Source organism: Mobula hypostoma, chromosome 1, assembly GCF_963921235.1.
Source record: "Mobula hypostoma chromosome 1, sMobHyp1.1, whole genome shotgun sequence".
NCBI classification, from domain to species: Eukaryota; Metazoa; Chordata; class Chondrichthyes; order Myliobatiformes; family Myliobatidae; genus Mobula; species Mobula hypostoma.
This window is the reverse complement of record NC_086097.1, coordinates 47,758,018-47,774,845: the sequence shown is the minus strand read 5'-3', so window position 1 is coordinate 47,774,845 and position 16,828 is coordinate 47,758,018. Positions and strand designations below refer to the sequence as shown.

Genomic DNA, 16,828 nt, shown 5'->3' with positions numbered 1-16,828 from the left:
ACTGATTTGTAACAGGGGACACATCGCACAGCATCCACCCAAACGAGATTTTTTAAGTTTGGCCGGGCCGGGGGCTATCATTCCCTAGATTAAGCCGCTAACCGAACCAAGGATCACAGAGATACATTATGTGCTATTAGTCTAGATACAGCAACTTAACCATTATGCTCCTGTACCAAAAATAGACATATCAAAAACTTAATTACCTATCAAGACAATAAATTTGTTTAAACTACAAATTGAAAGACATCTTGTTGAATACCAAAGTTCAGCAGACCTCTTTCCCTTTGACTACTTTAAAATCTCAATCTGATTTCTGCACATTGTCTCAAGTTCAGTATACAAGTTGTCAGATCAAATTGTATTTAACTTTAACCATTCTGAAGATGTCTAGTGCTTCATTAGTCTCCATGAATGACTAAGAAATTTCCTGCTTTGTTTCGATCTTACTGTTAAGATTTTACTGCTGATGCTGTGAGACATTTCATTTCATAGTTTTTTGTAGAAGCAGGGTGCTCTGCTGGCAGTGTTTGGGATACTGCTAAATATAAGGGTTGTGATGTTCAGCTTACGAATGTTGGGTCAGCCAATCAGGATGGTGGAATTGGGAGAAGGTTCTAGAGAAAACTGGGTGGAGAGGTTTTGTGATGAACAATAAAGGGGTTGAGGCCCTTTTTGGCAGGAGATGAGAGAAGATTGAGAGAACCAGCCGTAGGATTCGATCCAACTGGAATGCGCGATTCAATGGAGTCTAAGATGGAAAGTTCAACTGGTGATCAGTGAATAGGAGCTGGTGCCGTGTGTACCTGGACACCTCCAGATTTTGGCAGATCTGAGCTCCACCTTTGTGCACATTTGACTGTTTTATTATAATGGGTCCTTTTATTTTTGTTCTTCCTGCTAGCCTTATAATCTTCGAGATCTCTATCATTACCTAGTTTTTTGAACCTTTCGTAAGCTCTGCTGTTCTTCTTGACTAGATTTACAACAGCCTTTGTACACCATGGTTCCTGTACCCTACCATCCTTTCCCTGTCTCACTGGAATGTACCTATGCAGAACTCCACGTAAATATCCCCTGAATATCTGCCACATTTCTTCCGTACATTTCCCTGAGAATATCTATTCCCAATTTATGCTTCCAAGTTTCTTCCTGGCAGACTCATATTTCCCCTTACTCCAATTAAACGCTTTCCTAATGTGTCTGTTCCTATCCCTCTCCAATGCTATTGTAAAGGAGATAGAATTATGATCACCATCTCCAAAATACTCTCCCACTGGGAGATCGGACACCTGACCAGGTTCATTTCCCAATACCAGATCAAGTACAGCCTCTCCTCTCGTAGGCTTATCTACATATTGTGTCAAGAATCCTTCTTGAATACACCTAATAAACTTCACCCCATCTAAACTCCTCACTCTAGGGACATGCCAATCGATATTTGGGAAATGAAAATCTCCCACCACGACAACCCTGTTATTATTACACCTTTGCAGAATCTATCTCTCTACCTGCTCTTCTATGTCCCTTTTACTATTGGGTGGTCTATAAAAAACACCCAGTAGAGTTATTGACCTCTTCCTGTTCCTAACTTCCACCCACAAAGACTCCATAGACAATCCCTCCATGTCTTACTCCATTTCCGCAGCCGTGACACTATCTCTGGTCACTACCTCTTTTGCCTCCCTCCCTGTCCTTTCTGAAACATCTAAAGCCTGGCACTCAAAGTAACCATTCCTGCCCCTGAGCCATCCAAGTCTCTGTAATGGCCACCACATCATAGCTCCAAGTACTGATCCACACTCTAAGCTCATCTGCTTTGTTCATAATACTCCTTGCATTAAAACAGACACATCTCAAACCATCGGTCTGAGCAAGTCCCTTCTCTATCACCTGCCTATCGCACTGTCTCCAAGCTTTCTCTATTTGTGAGCGAACCATCTCTTCCTCTGTCTCTTCAGTTTGGTTCCCACCACCTCCCTCCCCCCCCCCCAAGCAAACCTAGTTTAAACTCTCCCCAAAAGCCTTAGCAAACCTCCCCGCCAGGATATTGGTCCCCCTGGGATTCAAGTGCAACCCATCCTTTTGTACAGGTCACTCTTGCCCCAAAAGAGGTCCCAATAATCCAGAAATCTGAATCCCTGCCCTCTGCTCCAATCCCTCAGCCACATATTTATCCTCCACCTCACTCTATTCCTATACTCACTGTCACGTGGCGCAGGCAGTAATCCCGAGATGACTACCTTTGAGGTCCTGCTTCTCAACCTCCTTCCTAACTCCCTGAAGTCTGTTTTCAGGATCTCTTCCCTTTTCCTACCTATGTTGTTGGTATCAATATGTACCATGACCTCTGGCTGTTCTCCTTCTCACTTCAAGATATCATGGACTCGATCAGAAACATCCCAGACCCTGGCACCTGGGTGGCAAACTACCGTCCATGCTTCTTTCCTGCGTCCACAGAATTGCCTGTCTGACCCCCTAACTATAGAGTCCCCTATCACTGCTGCCATCCTCTTCCTTTTCATACCTTTCTGAGCCACAGGGCCAGACTCTGTGCCAGGGGCGCAGCTACTGTTGCTTCCCCCAGGTAGGCTGTCTCCCACAACAGTACTCAAGCAGGAGTACTTATTGTCAAGGGGTACAGCCACAGGGGTGCTCTCTAGCCTCTGACTCCTATCCTTCCCTCTCCTGTTACCCACTTATCTGTCTCCCCAGGCCCCAGCGCGACTATCTGCCTGTCGCTCCTATCACCTTCTCACTTTCCCTGACCAGACGAAGGTCATCGAGCTGCATCTCCAGTTCCCTAACACAGTCCATGCACCTGGCACAGATGTGGCCATCCAGGAGGCTGGAAATCTCCAGGACTCCCCACATCTGACACTGAGCACAGAACACCGGCCTCACATACATATTTTCCGTCTGTATTCTACACAGATAACCTACCTCGCCTTGACCCCTTATTGCCGAAGCCCCGCTGAGCCAAAGCTTTTCTACTCTGTCTCCCCCAACTCTGTTGCCCGCTCTATAAAGCTGTCTCCTTTTAAACTCTTCTCACTGTTCCAACTGGCTGACATCCACACGCTGGCGCAGTTGTGCCCCAATCAAACCGCTGAAGAAATAATCTAACAAAATTATCTAAAATTTGCTTAGTCAGCAGACTACAGAAGCCTACAAGGCAAGCTTCTATAAATCAGACACAAATTCATTAAATACAGCCATATACATACACAAAAGGTTTGCACTTAAAACCATCTTGTCAAATTGAGGCATCATCCTATAGATTATTAGAACTCCAGTCAAGCATAACTGCATAATCAAGATTAAAACATGTTTTTTCACCAAACTATGCTGTTCACTGTGATTACATATCAGAATGTCAATGAAAGAAAAGTTATATTTTGCATAAAGATTGTCCTTTTACTAAAATATTCAATATTTTATTTTGAAATAATCTCACTGGGCAGTGAAGATGTTGAATATCATCAAGATAATATTCATCAATGCTGTGTGGGGTTCCTTCCACCTCAAATACATATGCTGGGGTCAGGCTATTCCGGAATGGCACTGCAAAGTAGTTGGCAAACTCCATACAATTAATGGTTGCAGACATTAAGACCACCTGAAATAATTAGAAAAACATTGATTTCATAGCTTGGAACCAAATCTCCATGATAGACATAACAGATAAATCCAAAAATGTTTTATAGAATAACTAAAATAATAGAAAATCCATCAGCAGACACATCTTACCCTTCACTTTTAGAATTCTGAAAGGCATTCTTCTTCCACAACTTCCAAATCTACTTTTCCATCACCAACAATTATTCATTTTTCCCCCTCAGAGCTTTCTCACACAATTCCAGTTGCCATATTTGCCATTTTTTCCTCATCCCTTCCCAATATCCAGGGATCTAAACAGTCCTTCTAGGCAAAGGAGCAATTCATTTGCACACAGTGCCTTGAAAAAGTATCCAGACCCCACAACTATTTTCACATTCTACTGTCACATTTTCCAAATTTTAAATATATTGAAGTAGGAGCTAATATATTCTAAATATATTGAAGTAGGAGTTTTGAGCTAACCTACAAGACATTGTGCATCATGGAACTTTTGGACCTCAACACTAAGCGGTACATGAAGCATAAATCTAATACTTCCCATCAGCCAGGTAACACCATCCCTACTGTAAAGTTTGGTGGAGGTAGCATCATGCTATGGGGCTGCTTTTCAGCAACAGGGACTGGAAATCTGGCCAGATTTGATGGGAATGTGAATGCTGCTAAATACAGAAATAAAAACCTGCTAGCCTCTACCACAAGCTTAAACCAGGGAGGAAGTTAGTCTTTAGGCAGGGCAATGACCAGAAGCACCCTGCCAGAGCAATCCTGGAGTGGCTTCAAATGAAGAAAATTGATGCCCTTGTGCAACCCAGTCAAAGTCCTGAAACATCTCTGAAAAAACCTGAAGAATACTGTTCACTGCTGCTCTCCAGCTAACTGGGCACAGATTGAGCAATTTTGAAAGGAGGAATGGGCAAATGTTGTTCCAGCACATTGGATAAGTCTCTGTTTTGCTCTGCACAAAGAGAGTACTGGCTGTAACAGCACCTCATCTTTGGTCTTGTTACATTATAGTCAATGGGACTTAATAATTTCGGGTTAAGCATCCACCAAACCCATGGAAATGGATGTACATTTCTGTTCCAATTTTTTTGCTTTTCTTTCAGTCTCCAAATGCTTGTTTTTCCAAATAATCTACAGTTAATCAGATATACTTAGTTCTCTCCACAACCCACCATCCCTCAAAGTTACAAAAGGATTGTTATCATAGTTTCTCTCCCTACTGGTACAGCTCAATCTAGTGTTTGGTAAATTCATTTATTATTGTCACATATAATGAGATACAGTGAAAATATTTACACTGCATGCCATCCATGCAGATTATTTCATCATATCAGTACACTGAGGCAGTACAATGAAAGGTAATAACAGAATGCAGATTATATAATGCAGTGCAGGCAGACAACAAGGTGCTAGGTCATGACCATGACAAGGTAGATTGCTCATTCAACAGACTTATAACAGAAGAGAAGATGCACACAAATAACGTTGGAGGAACTCAGCAAGTTAGCCAGCATCTCTCGAAGGAAATAAGGAGTCAACATTTTAAACCGAGACATTTACCAAGGTCTTGGTTTAAATCATTAACTGTTTATTCCTCTCCGTAGATGCTACCTGAGCTGTTGAATTTCTCCAGCATTGTGTGTGTTGCTAAAGATTTCTAGCATCTATAGAATTTCTTATGTCTAGAATAGAAACTGCCCTTGAGCCAAGGTGGTACATGTTTTTCAGGAGAGAAGAGAGAATATCCAGGATGGTCAAGGTCTACAATTATGCTGGCTGATTACTAAGGCAGTGAGAAATGTAGACAGAGTCCATGGAAGGGATGCAAGTTTTTTTGCGACATACGAAGCTGTGCCTACAACTCTCCGCAGTTTCTTGTCATCTTGGACAGAGAAGCTGCCATACCATGCCATAATGCATCCAGATAGATGCTTTCTATGGTGCATCGATAAAAATTGGTGAGGGACAACAGGTACATACAAAGTTCTTTTAACTTCCTGAGAAAGTAGAGGCATTGGTGCACAAGTTTGACCGCTTCCAATATCCTTTGTTTTTGTTTTGTATTTATAATTATGGTGCATACTGATACTGTTTCCATCAGTACAAATACTGTACCCATTGGTAGAGGATTCAAGAACTAGAGGCCACATAATAAAGGTGATTAGTGAAAGTTTCAATAAAGAGAGCAAGATAGGCACGTGGAAAGAATGAATCTGTATGGCTCTATGGAGGGAGAGTAGGACAAATAGATGCTTTCATACAGAGCCAAATTCAACTTTACAAGTCTTTTTCTGTGTTTGTACTCTTGCTGTACTTATGTAAACATTACTATATAGTGAGTTATGACATGCCACAAACAAAATTAATTTATTCCATAATCCAGTAAAGTCTGGCAAACAAACCTGAGAGAAAGGAAGATGGAAAACAGATCCTTAAGGATTATGTACATTCTTTTGCTCCCAAGCTAATCTATTTGGAACATATACATTCCAATTCTTGTAAGAGCTATCTTTTGAATAGATGCAGCATTGATGTTATCCATGGGGTATATAATATCATCTCACCTTAACCAACCGTGAATTAGTACGTAGCAGCTTACGAACAATCAACAACAAAAAGTCCATTTCTTCACTACGCTCATGAACCTAGACACAATTACACCAATTAATCAAAAAGGTTAATGTTTACTATTACTATCAAACCTGCCTTATATGATAACAGATTACTTTTGTACTGATTGCTTTCAACAATGCAAAGCAACATCTACCTACTCAATAACATTTGAATCCAAAATATTGATTCCAAACTTATTTCTGCAGTACACATATTTTGCTTATAAGCACCAGAAAATTGGAGTGCGCTCATCAGAAAATGAATTAGTTTCGCTTTTTCCTGTCAAATTTCCTAAAGACTCTTGCATGGGTTTAAATATGCCAGAACCCCTAAAAGTGCTTTACTCCAGGTTAGTCACTCTCACTGAGTGGAAAGATTTAGCAAAATTATTTTATGTTCAACAATGGTGAATGGTTACTAATAAGGACAAATCCTATCCCAAAACTCAATTTGGCCAACGCCAATTTACACGTAAACATATGGAGCAGAAGCAAGGCTGAGCTAATATGACTTGTTGGAAACCACTGATCTTTAAAATAATACTTGTAATAAGATTTTTAATTCCTTAACAAAAACACCCAATGGAAGTGCTATAGCAGTTAAACTACTGCCTTATCACCTTCCTGATTGCCTCAGTATTAACACATAGCCCAAGTGATGCAATTGTTTTAATTACATAACCTATTAATCACAATCTAAGGAATTTTCTTTACGTCATCTATAAAAGTGATAGATTTTTCAGAAGCACCATCTTTTATTCCTTTGTCTTACACCCCTTAACATTAATTTCCCTCTGAGCGTTGTTTTTCAGCTCTTTTCATTTGCTTAGTACGTGCATATTTGTTTGCACTCTAAAATGAACCGAAATCTTGGAATTCAGACAGCTTGTCATTCTTGACTCCTGGAAGAAATCCCAAGAATCAGTAATTGAACAGAGATCCAAAAGGCCCTCCAACCTGCTCCGCCATTTAAGTGAGTAATCTGATCATTACCTCAACTCCAAAGTAGCCGTTCACCCACTTGTTTATCTTCAGCTACTTTTGTCACAAAACTTTGAGGAAGGGAATTCACTCCTCAAAAAAGCTGATCTATCTTTAATGAATCAAGACGACTGTTCCCACTAGTAGAAAATGATCCTAGTGCTAGATTTTCCCACAGAAGGAAACACCCTTTCCACATGTTTAAATAACTGAAGCATCTAATTTGACATTAGCTAATGAAAAGCTCAGAAGCAAATTGCAAAACATTAACTTTATAGCCCTTTAACACACTATACAAAGGAAAATAGTTACCATTAACTGATTAAAACTGAACATTATAAGTATTTCATTAAAAAAATCATTTATTTTGAAGAAGTCAGGGTGACCTAGCATTAAACTATAATCAACCATAACTATAATAGAAGCAGGCATGTGCTATTTGACCCCCTTGCTGTCATTCATCAACATCTTTTACTTCAGTACCACTTTACTGTACTGATTTTACTGATACCCTGAACATGTATAAAGCTATAAAATCAATGTATTATGTTTACTCAGCAATTAAAATCCTCGTCTCTCTTGAATGAAGAATTCCAAAGATTCACTATGGTACATAGGAAAAATACTCTTCTCATCTCAGAGAGAAATAACAGCCCACTTATAATGAGAACATGATTCCCTGGTTCCAGGCTCCTTGGGTTGTGGGGAAGGGTGGTTAGAATATTATCCCTGCACTAAGTAAGAGATGGCCCTCTTGAAGCAAGATTCCAAAGAGCTTGACAAGGAAGATACTGAGAAGATATCTCCTCATAAGGAGATAAAGATTTAGAAACAATCATTTTAGAATCAGTTCTTCTCTATTCAATTTGAGACAAGGAAGGAATTTCTCCTTTTAGAAGGGCTAGGATCTGTGGAATTCTTACTTCTCAGGAGCTGCAAAAGCTGTATCAGTGAAAACATCTGTGAACAAGAAAAATGGATCTGAGGCAACAGATGAATGAGGCATGCTGGAGGAGGTAGTAAAGGCCAAGGTCAGATCAATAGCAGACTTATTTAAAGCAGCTTTGTGGCCGCCTCCTCTAGCAAACTTTTTACATGTTATTATTATGATAGCTATATAAAAGATTACAATTATTCATTTACTGAAAAAAATAGGAATTTGTAAAGGTACAAGTGAAAATAACACACACACAAATTCATGCTTTGTAAATAAAGGATGAAAAAGTTGATTAAATATACCCTACTTCATCAATGATGATGTGTGTAAATTCAGTCAAGCATTTTGCATTGATAATTTTTTGAAGAAGAACGCCTGTTGTCACATACATGAGTTGTGTGTTGGTACCAACTTGCTTTCCTAATCCAACCTTATTTGAAGAACAAAAAAAAAATTAGAAATCACTTCTGCAACAAAATAATTACTTAACATTAACCAATATATGACATTACTTTATTACATAATAACACAGAGAAATCCAAGCACATTAAAATATATTGGCAAGGGGCATACCTGCACATAATATCTGACTAATACCTTCTCATTTTAAAATGAATGTAAGAAATAAAAATGGATTTTGCTAATAACTATAGATAGTATTCTTGTAAATCTAAACTGCATTTTCTGCAAAGTCAATATGCCCTTCAAAGATCTGGTTGGAGAACTTTCCCAAGGTACAGGCAACCTTATGCTATGGCAATTTAAGTAACAGAATTCATAAATCATTTCCAAAAAATATAAAATACAGAATGAAATTTGTTCTCATTGAATTTAAGTGAAAAATGTAGACAAATAAATAAGTACATATTTTATTTTATCAATATGCATTTCTTAATGAAGGCATAGATGGAATGGCTTTGTGTTACCGATTCCTTTCCTGGAATGCAACTTCATGCTTTAATGCAGGGGTGTCTGTAATCCTAATTATAATTTAGTTATGACATGGAAAAAGCTTAAAGATAATTTCTATCTTCTTGTCACCTCAAGATACACAAAGTTCTATCAGCCTTAATTATTTCATGGCATTTTCATGATATACAAAACTTACAATCCCTCTATAAGAAAATTTATATGTGGTATAAAAGCTCCAGTTTGCAGAGATTAGTCAAGCTAAATATCTTACTTCAGCACGTTAAATACCACTGTAGCGGTCAATCAGAGATCCAAACCGTGAGAAGACTTAGCTCAGTCAAGCTCACCAAATGAGTACACATGGCATCAACTCATGGCAGTTTGGTGTTTTGAGCAGTAGCCAATCAGTGATCGGGATTAATTGGCAAGAACAAATTAAAACAAGGAAGGGGAAAGCAGAGCAGCGATCATTAGACTGGACAGTGTTTGAGTGGGGATTTTGAGGCTTCCGCGAGGAGAGGTTTGAGTGACAGAAAGCAAAAAGCTGTAGGTAGATTCCACGCCCCCAGTTTATTTATTGTTTTCCTTCTTTTTATGTATTGGATTAGAAGAGTGGGATTGACAGGCAGGATAGTTGAATGCTCATCAATGTTGAATGGGAAGGCAGGGAGACCTCCAATGTCCCTGACGACGACACCTGCAAGAAGTACATCCAGCTGCAGCCTCTAACAAGCTGCGTTAGGAAGCTGGAGCTGGAACTGGATGAACTCCAGATCATTCGGAAAGCTGAGGGGGTGATAGATATGACATGAGGAGAGGTAGTTACATCCAAGTAGTTACAGGAAACTGAGTGAAACTCAGGAAGGAGAAAGGATAGCCAGTGCAGAGCAACCCTGTGGTCATCCTCCCAGCAACAGGAATATACCGGCGGGGGGGGGGGGGGGGTGGAATTGACCGAGCAGAGGAAAGTCACAGCGGTCAGGCCTCTGGCACTGAGTCTGTGACTCAGAAGGGAAGTGTGGAGAAGAGGTGAATTGTGGTGACAGGGGATTCACTAGAGGTGCTGTAGACAAGTGAAAGATTCCTGGGTGGTAATCCTTGTACAGACAGGATCTCCCCATTACCACCCACTTCAACTCTGCTTCACATTCCCATTCAGATATGTCCATACATGGCCTCCTCTACTGCCATGATGAGGCTAAACTCAGGTTGGAGGAGCAACACCTCATATACTGTCTAGGTAGTCTCCAGCCCCTTGGTATGAACATAGAGTTCTTCAACTTCCGGTAATTCCCTCCCCCTCCCTTCCCCTATCCCCGTTTCATTCGGCCCCCTCCCCCAGCTGCCTATCACCTCCCTCATGGTTCCGCCTACTTCTACTACCCATTGTGTTTTCCCCTATTCCTTCTTCACCTTTCCTGCCTATCACCTCCCTGTTTCCCCTCCCCCACCCCTTTATCTTTCCCCTTACTGGTTTTTCACCTGGAACCTACCAGCCTTTTCCTTCCCACCCTCCCCCCACCTTCTTTATAGGGCCTCTGCCCCTTCCCTCTTCAGTCCTGACGAAGGGTTCCGGTCTGAAACGTTGACTGATCGTTTCCACGGATGCTGCCTGACCTGCTGAGGTTCGTCCAGTGTGTTGTGAGTGTTGCTTTGACCCCAGCATCTGCAGAGTATTTTGTGTTCCTGGGTGGTATATTGTCTCCTGGGCGCCAGATCTTGGGACATCTCAGACTGAGTCCTCAGCATTCTTAAGTGGGCCAAAGGTCATGGTCTATGCAAGTACCAATAACACAAGTAGGAAAAGTGATGAGGTTCTGCAAAATGAGCTCAAGGAGTCAGACGCTAAGTTAAAGGGCAGGACCTCAAGGGTTGTGATCCTAGGATTACTACCCATGGCACTTGCTTGTGAGGACAAACATAAGAAGATAAGCATGTGGCTAAGGAGTTGTTGTAGAAGGTAGGGTGGGCATCAGATTTTTGGATCATTCGGCTCTCTCCAAGGGAACATTTGACCTCAGAATCAGGTTTATTATCACCAGCATGTGTCATGAAATTTGTAAACTTAGCATCAGCAGTTCAATGCAATCAAAGATGGAGCTTGTTAGAGTGAGTTTTTTGGTAGATGATTCATTTACTCTTTGGCCACCAGTCTTCTGTCCTCTGACAAAATACTGTGGATTGAGTTCATAACAATGCATTTCCTAAAAGCTGTGAACCCAGTTCATTTGTAACAATGCTATTCCTAAAAGCTGTGAATACAGGAGTACTAGCCCAGACGCTGGTGGTGCCTCTGGGATAGAAGTGTGAAGTTTACAGGTAGTTTCAAAGACAGCATTATCTATACTTTGTAAATATGAATTGTCCTCTATGTTAGCACATAAGATACCAAATAAATGTACTGTGGATTTAACTTGCATTCCTAAAGGCTGTGAATACCAGCCCAGACATGCTGGCGTCAGGAGGAATGGATGAAGTCAGAAAGTGTGATGTTTTGTATGTAGCTTCAAAAGAAAGCATTGTCTATACCTTGTAAGTATGGATTGCCCTTTGTGCTTAGCAAATAGAGCCCACATTGGGCTAACAGACCTTTCCACCAAAAGCGTCTCCGTCCGTATGATGCCTGCTGAACCTTGCTTTGTCAAATAAAGAAGCTGCTTTGTATCTATTGGTAACTCTCTCTCTCCCCGCCCCCACCGGTGATTCAATTCACGCTATAACAGAGCTGACTAAATTTACAATCCTCTGCAGCTTCTTTCTGCCCTGTGCAGTAGCCCAACACCCCGCCCGCCCCCCCAAAGCTGACAATGATGCAGCCTGTCAGAATGCTCTCCACGGTACATCTATAGAAGTTTTTGAGTGTATTTGTTGACATAAGAAATCTCTTCAAACTCCCAGTGAAGTATAGTTGCTGTCTTGCCTTCTTTATAACTGCATCGATATGTTGGGACCAGGTTAGGTCCTCAGAGCTCTTGACACCCAGGAACTTGAAACTGCTCACTCTCTCCACTTCTGATCCCTCTTATGAGCACTGGTATGTGTTCCTTCATCTTACCCTTCCTGAAGTTCACAATCAGCTCTTTCATCTTACTGATGTTGGGTTGCTGGTTGTTGCTGCAACACCACTCCATTAATTGGCATATCTCACTCCTCTATGCCCTCGTCTCCATCTGAAATTCTACCAACAATAGTTGTATCATCAGCAAATTTATAGATAGTATTTGAGCTACACCTGGCCACACAATCATGGATATAGAGTAGATTAGAGTAGTGGGCTAAGCACACACCCGAAGTGCAGCAGTATTGATCATCAGCGAGGAGGATATGTTATCACCAATCCGCACAGATAGTGGTCTTCCATTTAGGAAGTCCAGGATCCAACTGCAGAGAGAGGTACTGAGGCCCAGGTTCTGTAACTTCTCAATCAGGACTGTGGGAATGACGGTGTTATAAATGCTGAGCTATAGTCCATGAATAGCATCCTAACATAGGAGTTTGTGTTGTCCAGGTGGTCTAAAACTGTGTGAAGAGCCATTGAGATTGCATCTGCCGTTGACCTATTGTGGCAATAGGCAAATTGAAATGGGTCCAGGTCCTTGCTGAGGCAGGAGTTCAGTCCAGTCATGATCAACCTCTCAAAGCATTTCATGACTGTCGATGTGAGTCCTACCGGATGATAGGTATTAAGGCAGCTCACATTATTCTTCTTAGTCACTGGTATAATTGTTGCCTTTTTGAAGCAAGAGGGAACTTCCACCCGTAGCAGAGAAAGGCTGAAAATATCCTTGAATACTTCCGCCAGTTGGTTGACACAAGTTTTCAGAGCCTTCTCAGGTACTCCATCGGGTCCTTCTGCCTTGCAAGGGTTCACCCTCTTTAAAGATAGCCTAACATTGGCCTCTGAGATAAGAGATCACAGGGTCACCAGGTACAGCAAGGATCTTCACAGCTGTAGTTATATTCTCTCTTTCAAAGCGGGCTTAGAAGGTGCTGAGTTTATCTGGTAGTGAAACATTGCTGCCATTCATGCTATTGGGTTTCGCTTTATAGGAAGTAATGTCTTGCAAACCCTGCCAGAGTTACCCTGCATCCGATGTCACCTCCAACCTCGTTCAAAATTGTCCCTTCACCCTTGAAATAGCCCTTCGCAAATCATACCTGGTTTTCTGGTACCTACCTGGATTGCCAGACTTAAATGCCACAGATCTAGCCTTCAGTAGATGGGTACCTCCTGGTTCATCCAAGGCTTTTGATTTGGGAATGTACAGCAAGTCTTTGTAGGCACACACTTATCCACACAGGTTTTAATCAGTAACAACTACAGCATACTCATCCAGTTTCAAAGATGAATCCCTGAATACAGTCCAGTCCACCGATTCAAAGTAGTCTTGTAATCGCTCCTGTGCTTCTCTTGTCCAAACCTTCTTGGTCCCCACTACAGGTGCTGCATTCTTCAGTCTCTGCCTATATTCAGGGAATAGAAGTACAGCCAGGTGATCAGACTTCCCAAAGTGAGGGCGTGAAATAGCACAGTAGGCATTCTTGATGGTGATGTAACGATGGTCCAGTGTGTTGTTTCCTCTGATATTGCAAGAGATCTGGTGATGGTAATTGCTTTAGTGATTTTTTCAGACAAGCCTGATTAAAATCCCCCAAAACAATGGTAAAGGTATGAGGGTGCGCTGTTTCGTGCATGTTGATCTCATTGCTCAGATCATCTAAAGCATGAATGATACTGGCCTGAGGTGAAATGTATACCGCTACCAAAATTATCCCAGAAATCTCCCGTGGTAAATAAAATGGACAGCACTTAACTGCTAGATATTCCAGGTCTGGTGAGCAGAATTGGGACAGCACTGATATATTTGTGCACCAAGAAGGGTTGGTCATGAGGCATACTCTTCCACCTCTGCTTTTGAGAGTCTCTATAGATCTATCCTGACGGTGTATAGTAAACCCGTCGATCTGAATCACTGTATCCGGTACAGAAGGGGTTAACCAGGATTCCATGAAACAAAGGACACATGCAGTTCTAATGTCCCTCTGATTCAGCACCCTAGCTGAGATCATCAATTTTATTTACCAGAGGATGCACATTTGCCAGCAAGATATGTAGTCGGTATTGGGAGTTTAAAGCCGTTTCCTTAAACACACTTGTAGCCCTGACCAGCAGCCATGTATCCTGCGTGGAATCCTATGAGGAATCCGTCCCCAATTGGTATTGTTTCTGTCAGTTCTAAGCAGCGATAGTTTGTTTAAATGTATTAAGACATCTTTATTGACTGGACTGACCTTAGAAGCAGTTGAGCTTTTCAGCTGCATCAGGCTGAAATGAGACCTGTACAGAAGAGACGGTTTGCACCTGAACTGGAAGGCTGGTGCAGCATGGAGGGAGGATTTAAATTAGGGTTGCAGGGTGATGGAAACCAGAGTGCCAGAACAGATAGTGAAGAGGTTGTGGAGATAGATGTTGTTAAGATCTCAAACAAAGTCAGGAATCAAAAGGTTGAGCATGGTGTGACTAATGTCCTGAGCTGCACATATTTCAATGCAAGAAGTATCATAGGAAAGGCAGATGAACTCTGGGCATGGACCAATATATGGAATTATTTGTAAGACTTAGTTGCAGGAGAGGCAGGACTGGCAACTCATTATTCTGGGGTTCCGCTGTCTTAGGTGTGACACAGCAAGAGGGATTAAAGGAGGAGGGATGCAATTAGTAGTCAGGGAAAATCTCACAGTAGTGTTTAGGGAGGACAGACTGAGGAACTCATGAAGTGTTATAGGTGGAACTGAGGAACAAGAAAGGTCTAACCACATTAATGGGGCTATATGTTACAGACCACTTAATAGTCCACGGGATTTAGAGGAACAAATCCGCAGAGAGATCACAGACTGCTGCAGGAAACATAAGTGTGTCATAGAAGGTTACTTTGCAAATATTGACTCTACAGTGACTTTCAAACTAAACACCCTGATGGTATCATCATTGTTGCTGGTGACTTCAACTACTCAACCCTAAAAACAGTCCTACTTAAATTCCACCAGTTTACTAGTTTTGCTATCAAGAGTTGAAAATAAACTGGAAATATACTAACATACCAAGTGCATAAAAAGCAGTACTCTGACCCCACATTGGGCTCTCAGATTAGCTATGTTATGTTGATTCCAGCATACAAACCACTGATTAAACAGGCCAAACCAGTTCTAACGGTGGTGAAAACTTGGCCTGAGGGGGCTATCTCAACTCTGCAGGACTCTTTGAAAAAAACAAACTGGAGAACGTTCATGGAGTCTGCTACATATGGCAACCACATCGAGGAATATGTGTTCTGTGACCAGCTACATAGAGAAGTGTACAGAGCATGTTAGCAACACGAAACACATCATGTGAGGACAAACCAGAAGCCATGGCTTACTGCAGGGGTCCATGCATGGCTGAGGGATCACAATGCCTCCTTTAGATCAGGGGACATGACAGCTCTCAAGGAAGCAAGAACTGTGCTATCTCACTCCATCAGGAAGGCGAAACAGGAGCATTCTCTGAGAATAGACACCCATTTCTGCGATACCAGTGGCACGAGGCATTTGCAGTAGGGAATTCATAAGATAAGTCTGCTCTGCACATCAGCACCTAGGATGTTTCACTCCTCTACAGGGTGAATGTCCTCTATGCCAACCTTGATGCACATAACAAGGTGCTGGCAAGGAAGGCACCCATCTACCTCAGAGGAACAGACACCCCAGAAACTGAGGTGAGGAACACCTTGGCCAGGATCAACCCACGCTTAGCTGAAGGGCCCAATAATATACAGTACCAGATTGAGTTCTGAAAGACTGCGCAGCCCAGCTAAGAGAGGTGCTGATGGATATATTCAACATCTCTTTGGAACAGTCCATCATCCCTTCAGTTTCTAATGCAGCAACAACCATTCCAGTGCTAACAATGGCAACAGCAATCTGTCTAAATGACTATCATCCTGTGGCATTAACGTGAACCATTATGAAATGCTTTGAGTTGTTGGTCATGGAGAGCATTCAAGCCTTACTCTAGGCTATATTGGATCCTTTCCAGTTTGTTTATTGCTCAAATATCGATCCACTGATGATGCCACAGCCACTATCTTTTACTGTGTCCTGTCCCACCTGGAAAATGGGGTCTTATATACTAGGTAACTGTTTATAGACTTCAGTTGAGCATTTAACACCATCATGCCCCAGAAAATGGTGGGGAAATAGTCCTCACTGGGTCTGAATGCCTCCCTCTGTAACTGGGTCTTGACCTTAACAGAAAGACCACGGTTGCCCACGTGGAGAACAATGTCTCTCGGTCATTACACTCTAGACACTCCCCAGGGCTGTGTGCTTAGCCGCTGCTGTTAACACTGCTGACGCATGAATGTGTTGCAGCATTCAGCTCAAACTGTTTCAAGTTTGAGGATGACACACAGTGGTTGGCCTCAGCAACAACAATAATAAGTAGGAATACAGAGAAGTGGTGAAGGGGCTGGTGGACTGATGTGATAACAACAGCACCAGTCTGTACGTGAAGACAACCAAGGAACTGATTGTGGACTTTAGGAAGGTGCAGATAAACCATCGTCCTCGCTGCATATACTTCTCCTCCATAGAGAGAGTTAAGTGCACCAAGTTCCTAGGGGTTCTTATCAGGAACGACCTCACCTGGCCCCTCAATATCACCTCCCTGAATAAGAAAACACAGTAGTGCCTCCACATCCCGAGATTGAGGCCCCCCCCCAAC

At 41.9% G+C, this 16,828-nt stretch overlaps 1 protein-coding gene across 6 annotated transcripts in view; it reads right to left on the bottom strand.

Moving 5' to 3' along the window:
• tdrd9 (tudor domain containing 9) overlaps positions 1 to 16,828 on the bottom strand; it is a 165,248-nt gene that overhangs the window by 97,354 nt on the left and 51,066 nt on the right. For all 6 annotated transcript variants that reach the window (XM_063047992.1, XM_063048027.1, XM_063048011.1 and 3 more), the window contains exons 5-7: positions 8,462 to 8,584; positions 6,189 to 6,269; positions 3,458 to 3,619 (exon numbers count right to left, since the gene is read on the bottom strand). In XM_063047992.1, coding sequence (XP_062904062.1) covers positions 3,458 to 3,619; positions 6,189 to 6,269; positions 8,462 to 8,584 — 366 coding nt within the window. The remainder of the gene's footprint in view (positions 1 to 3,457; positions 3,620 to 6,188; positions 6,270 to 8,461; positions 8,585 to 16,828) is intronic.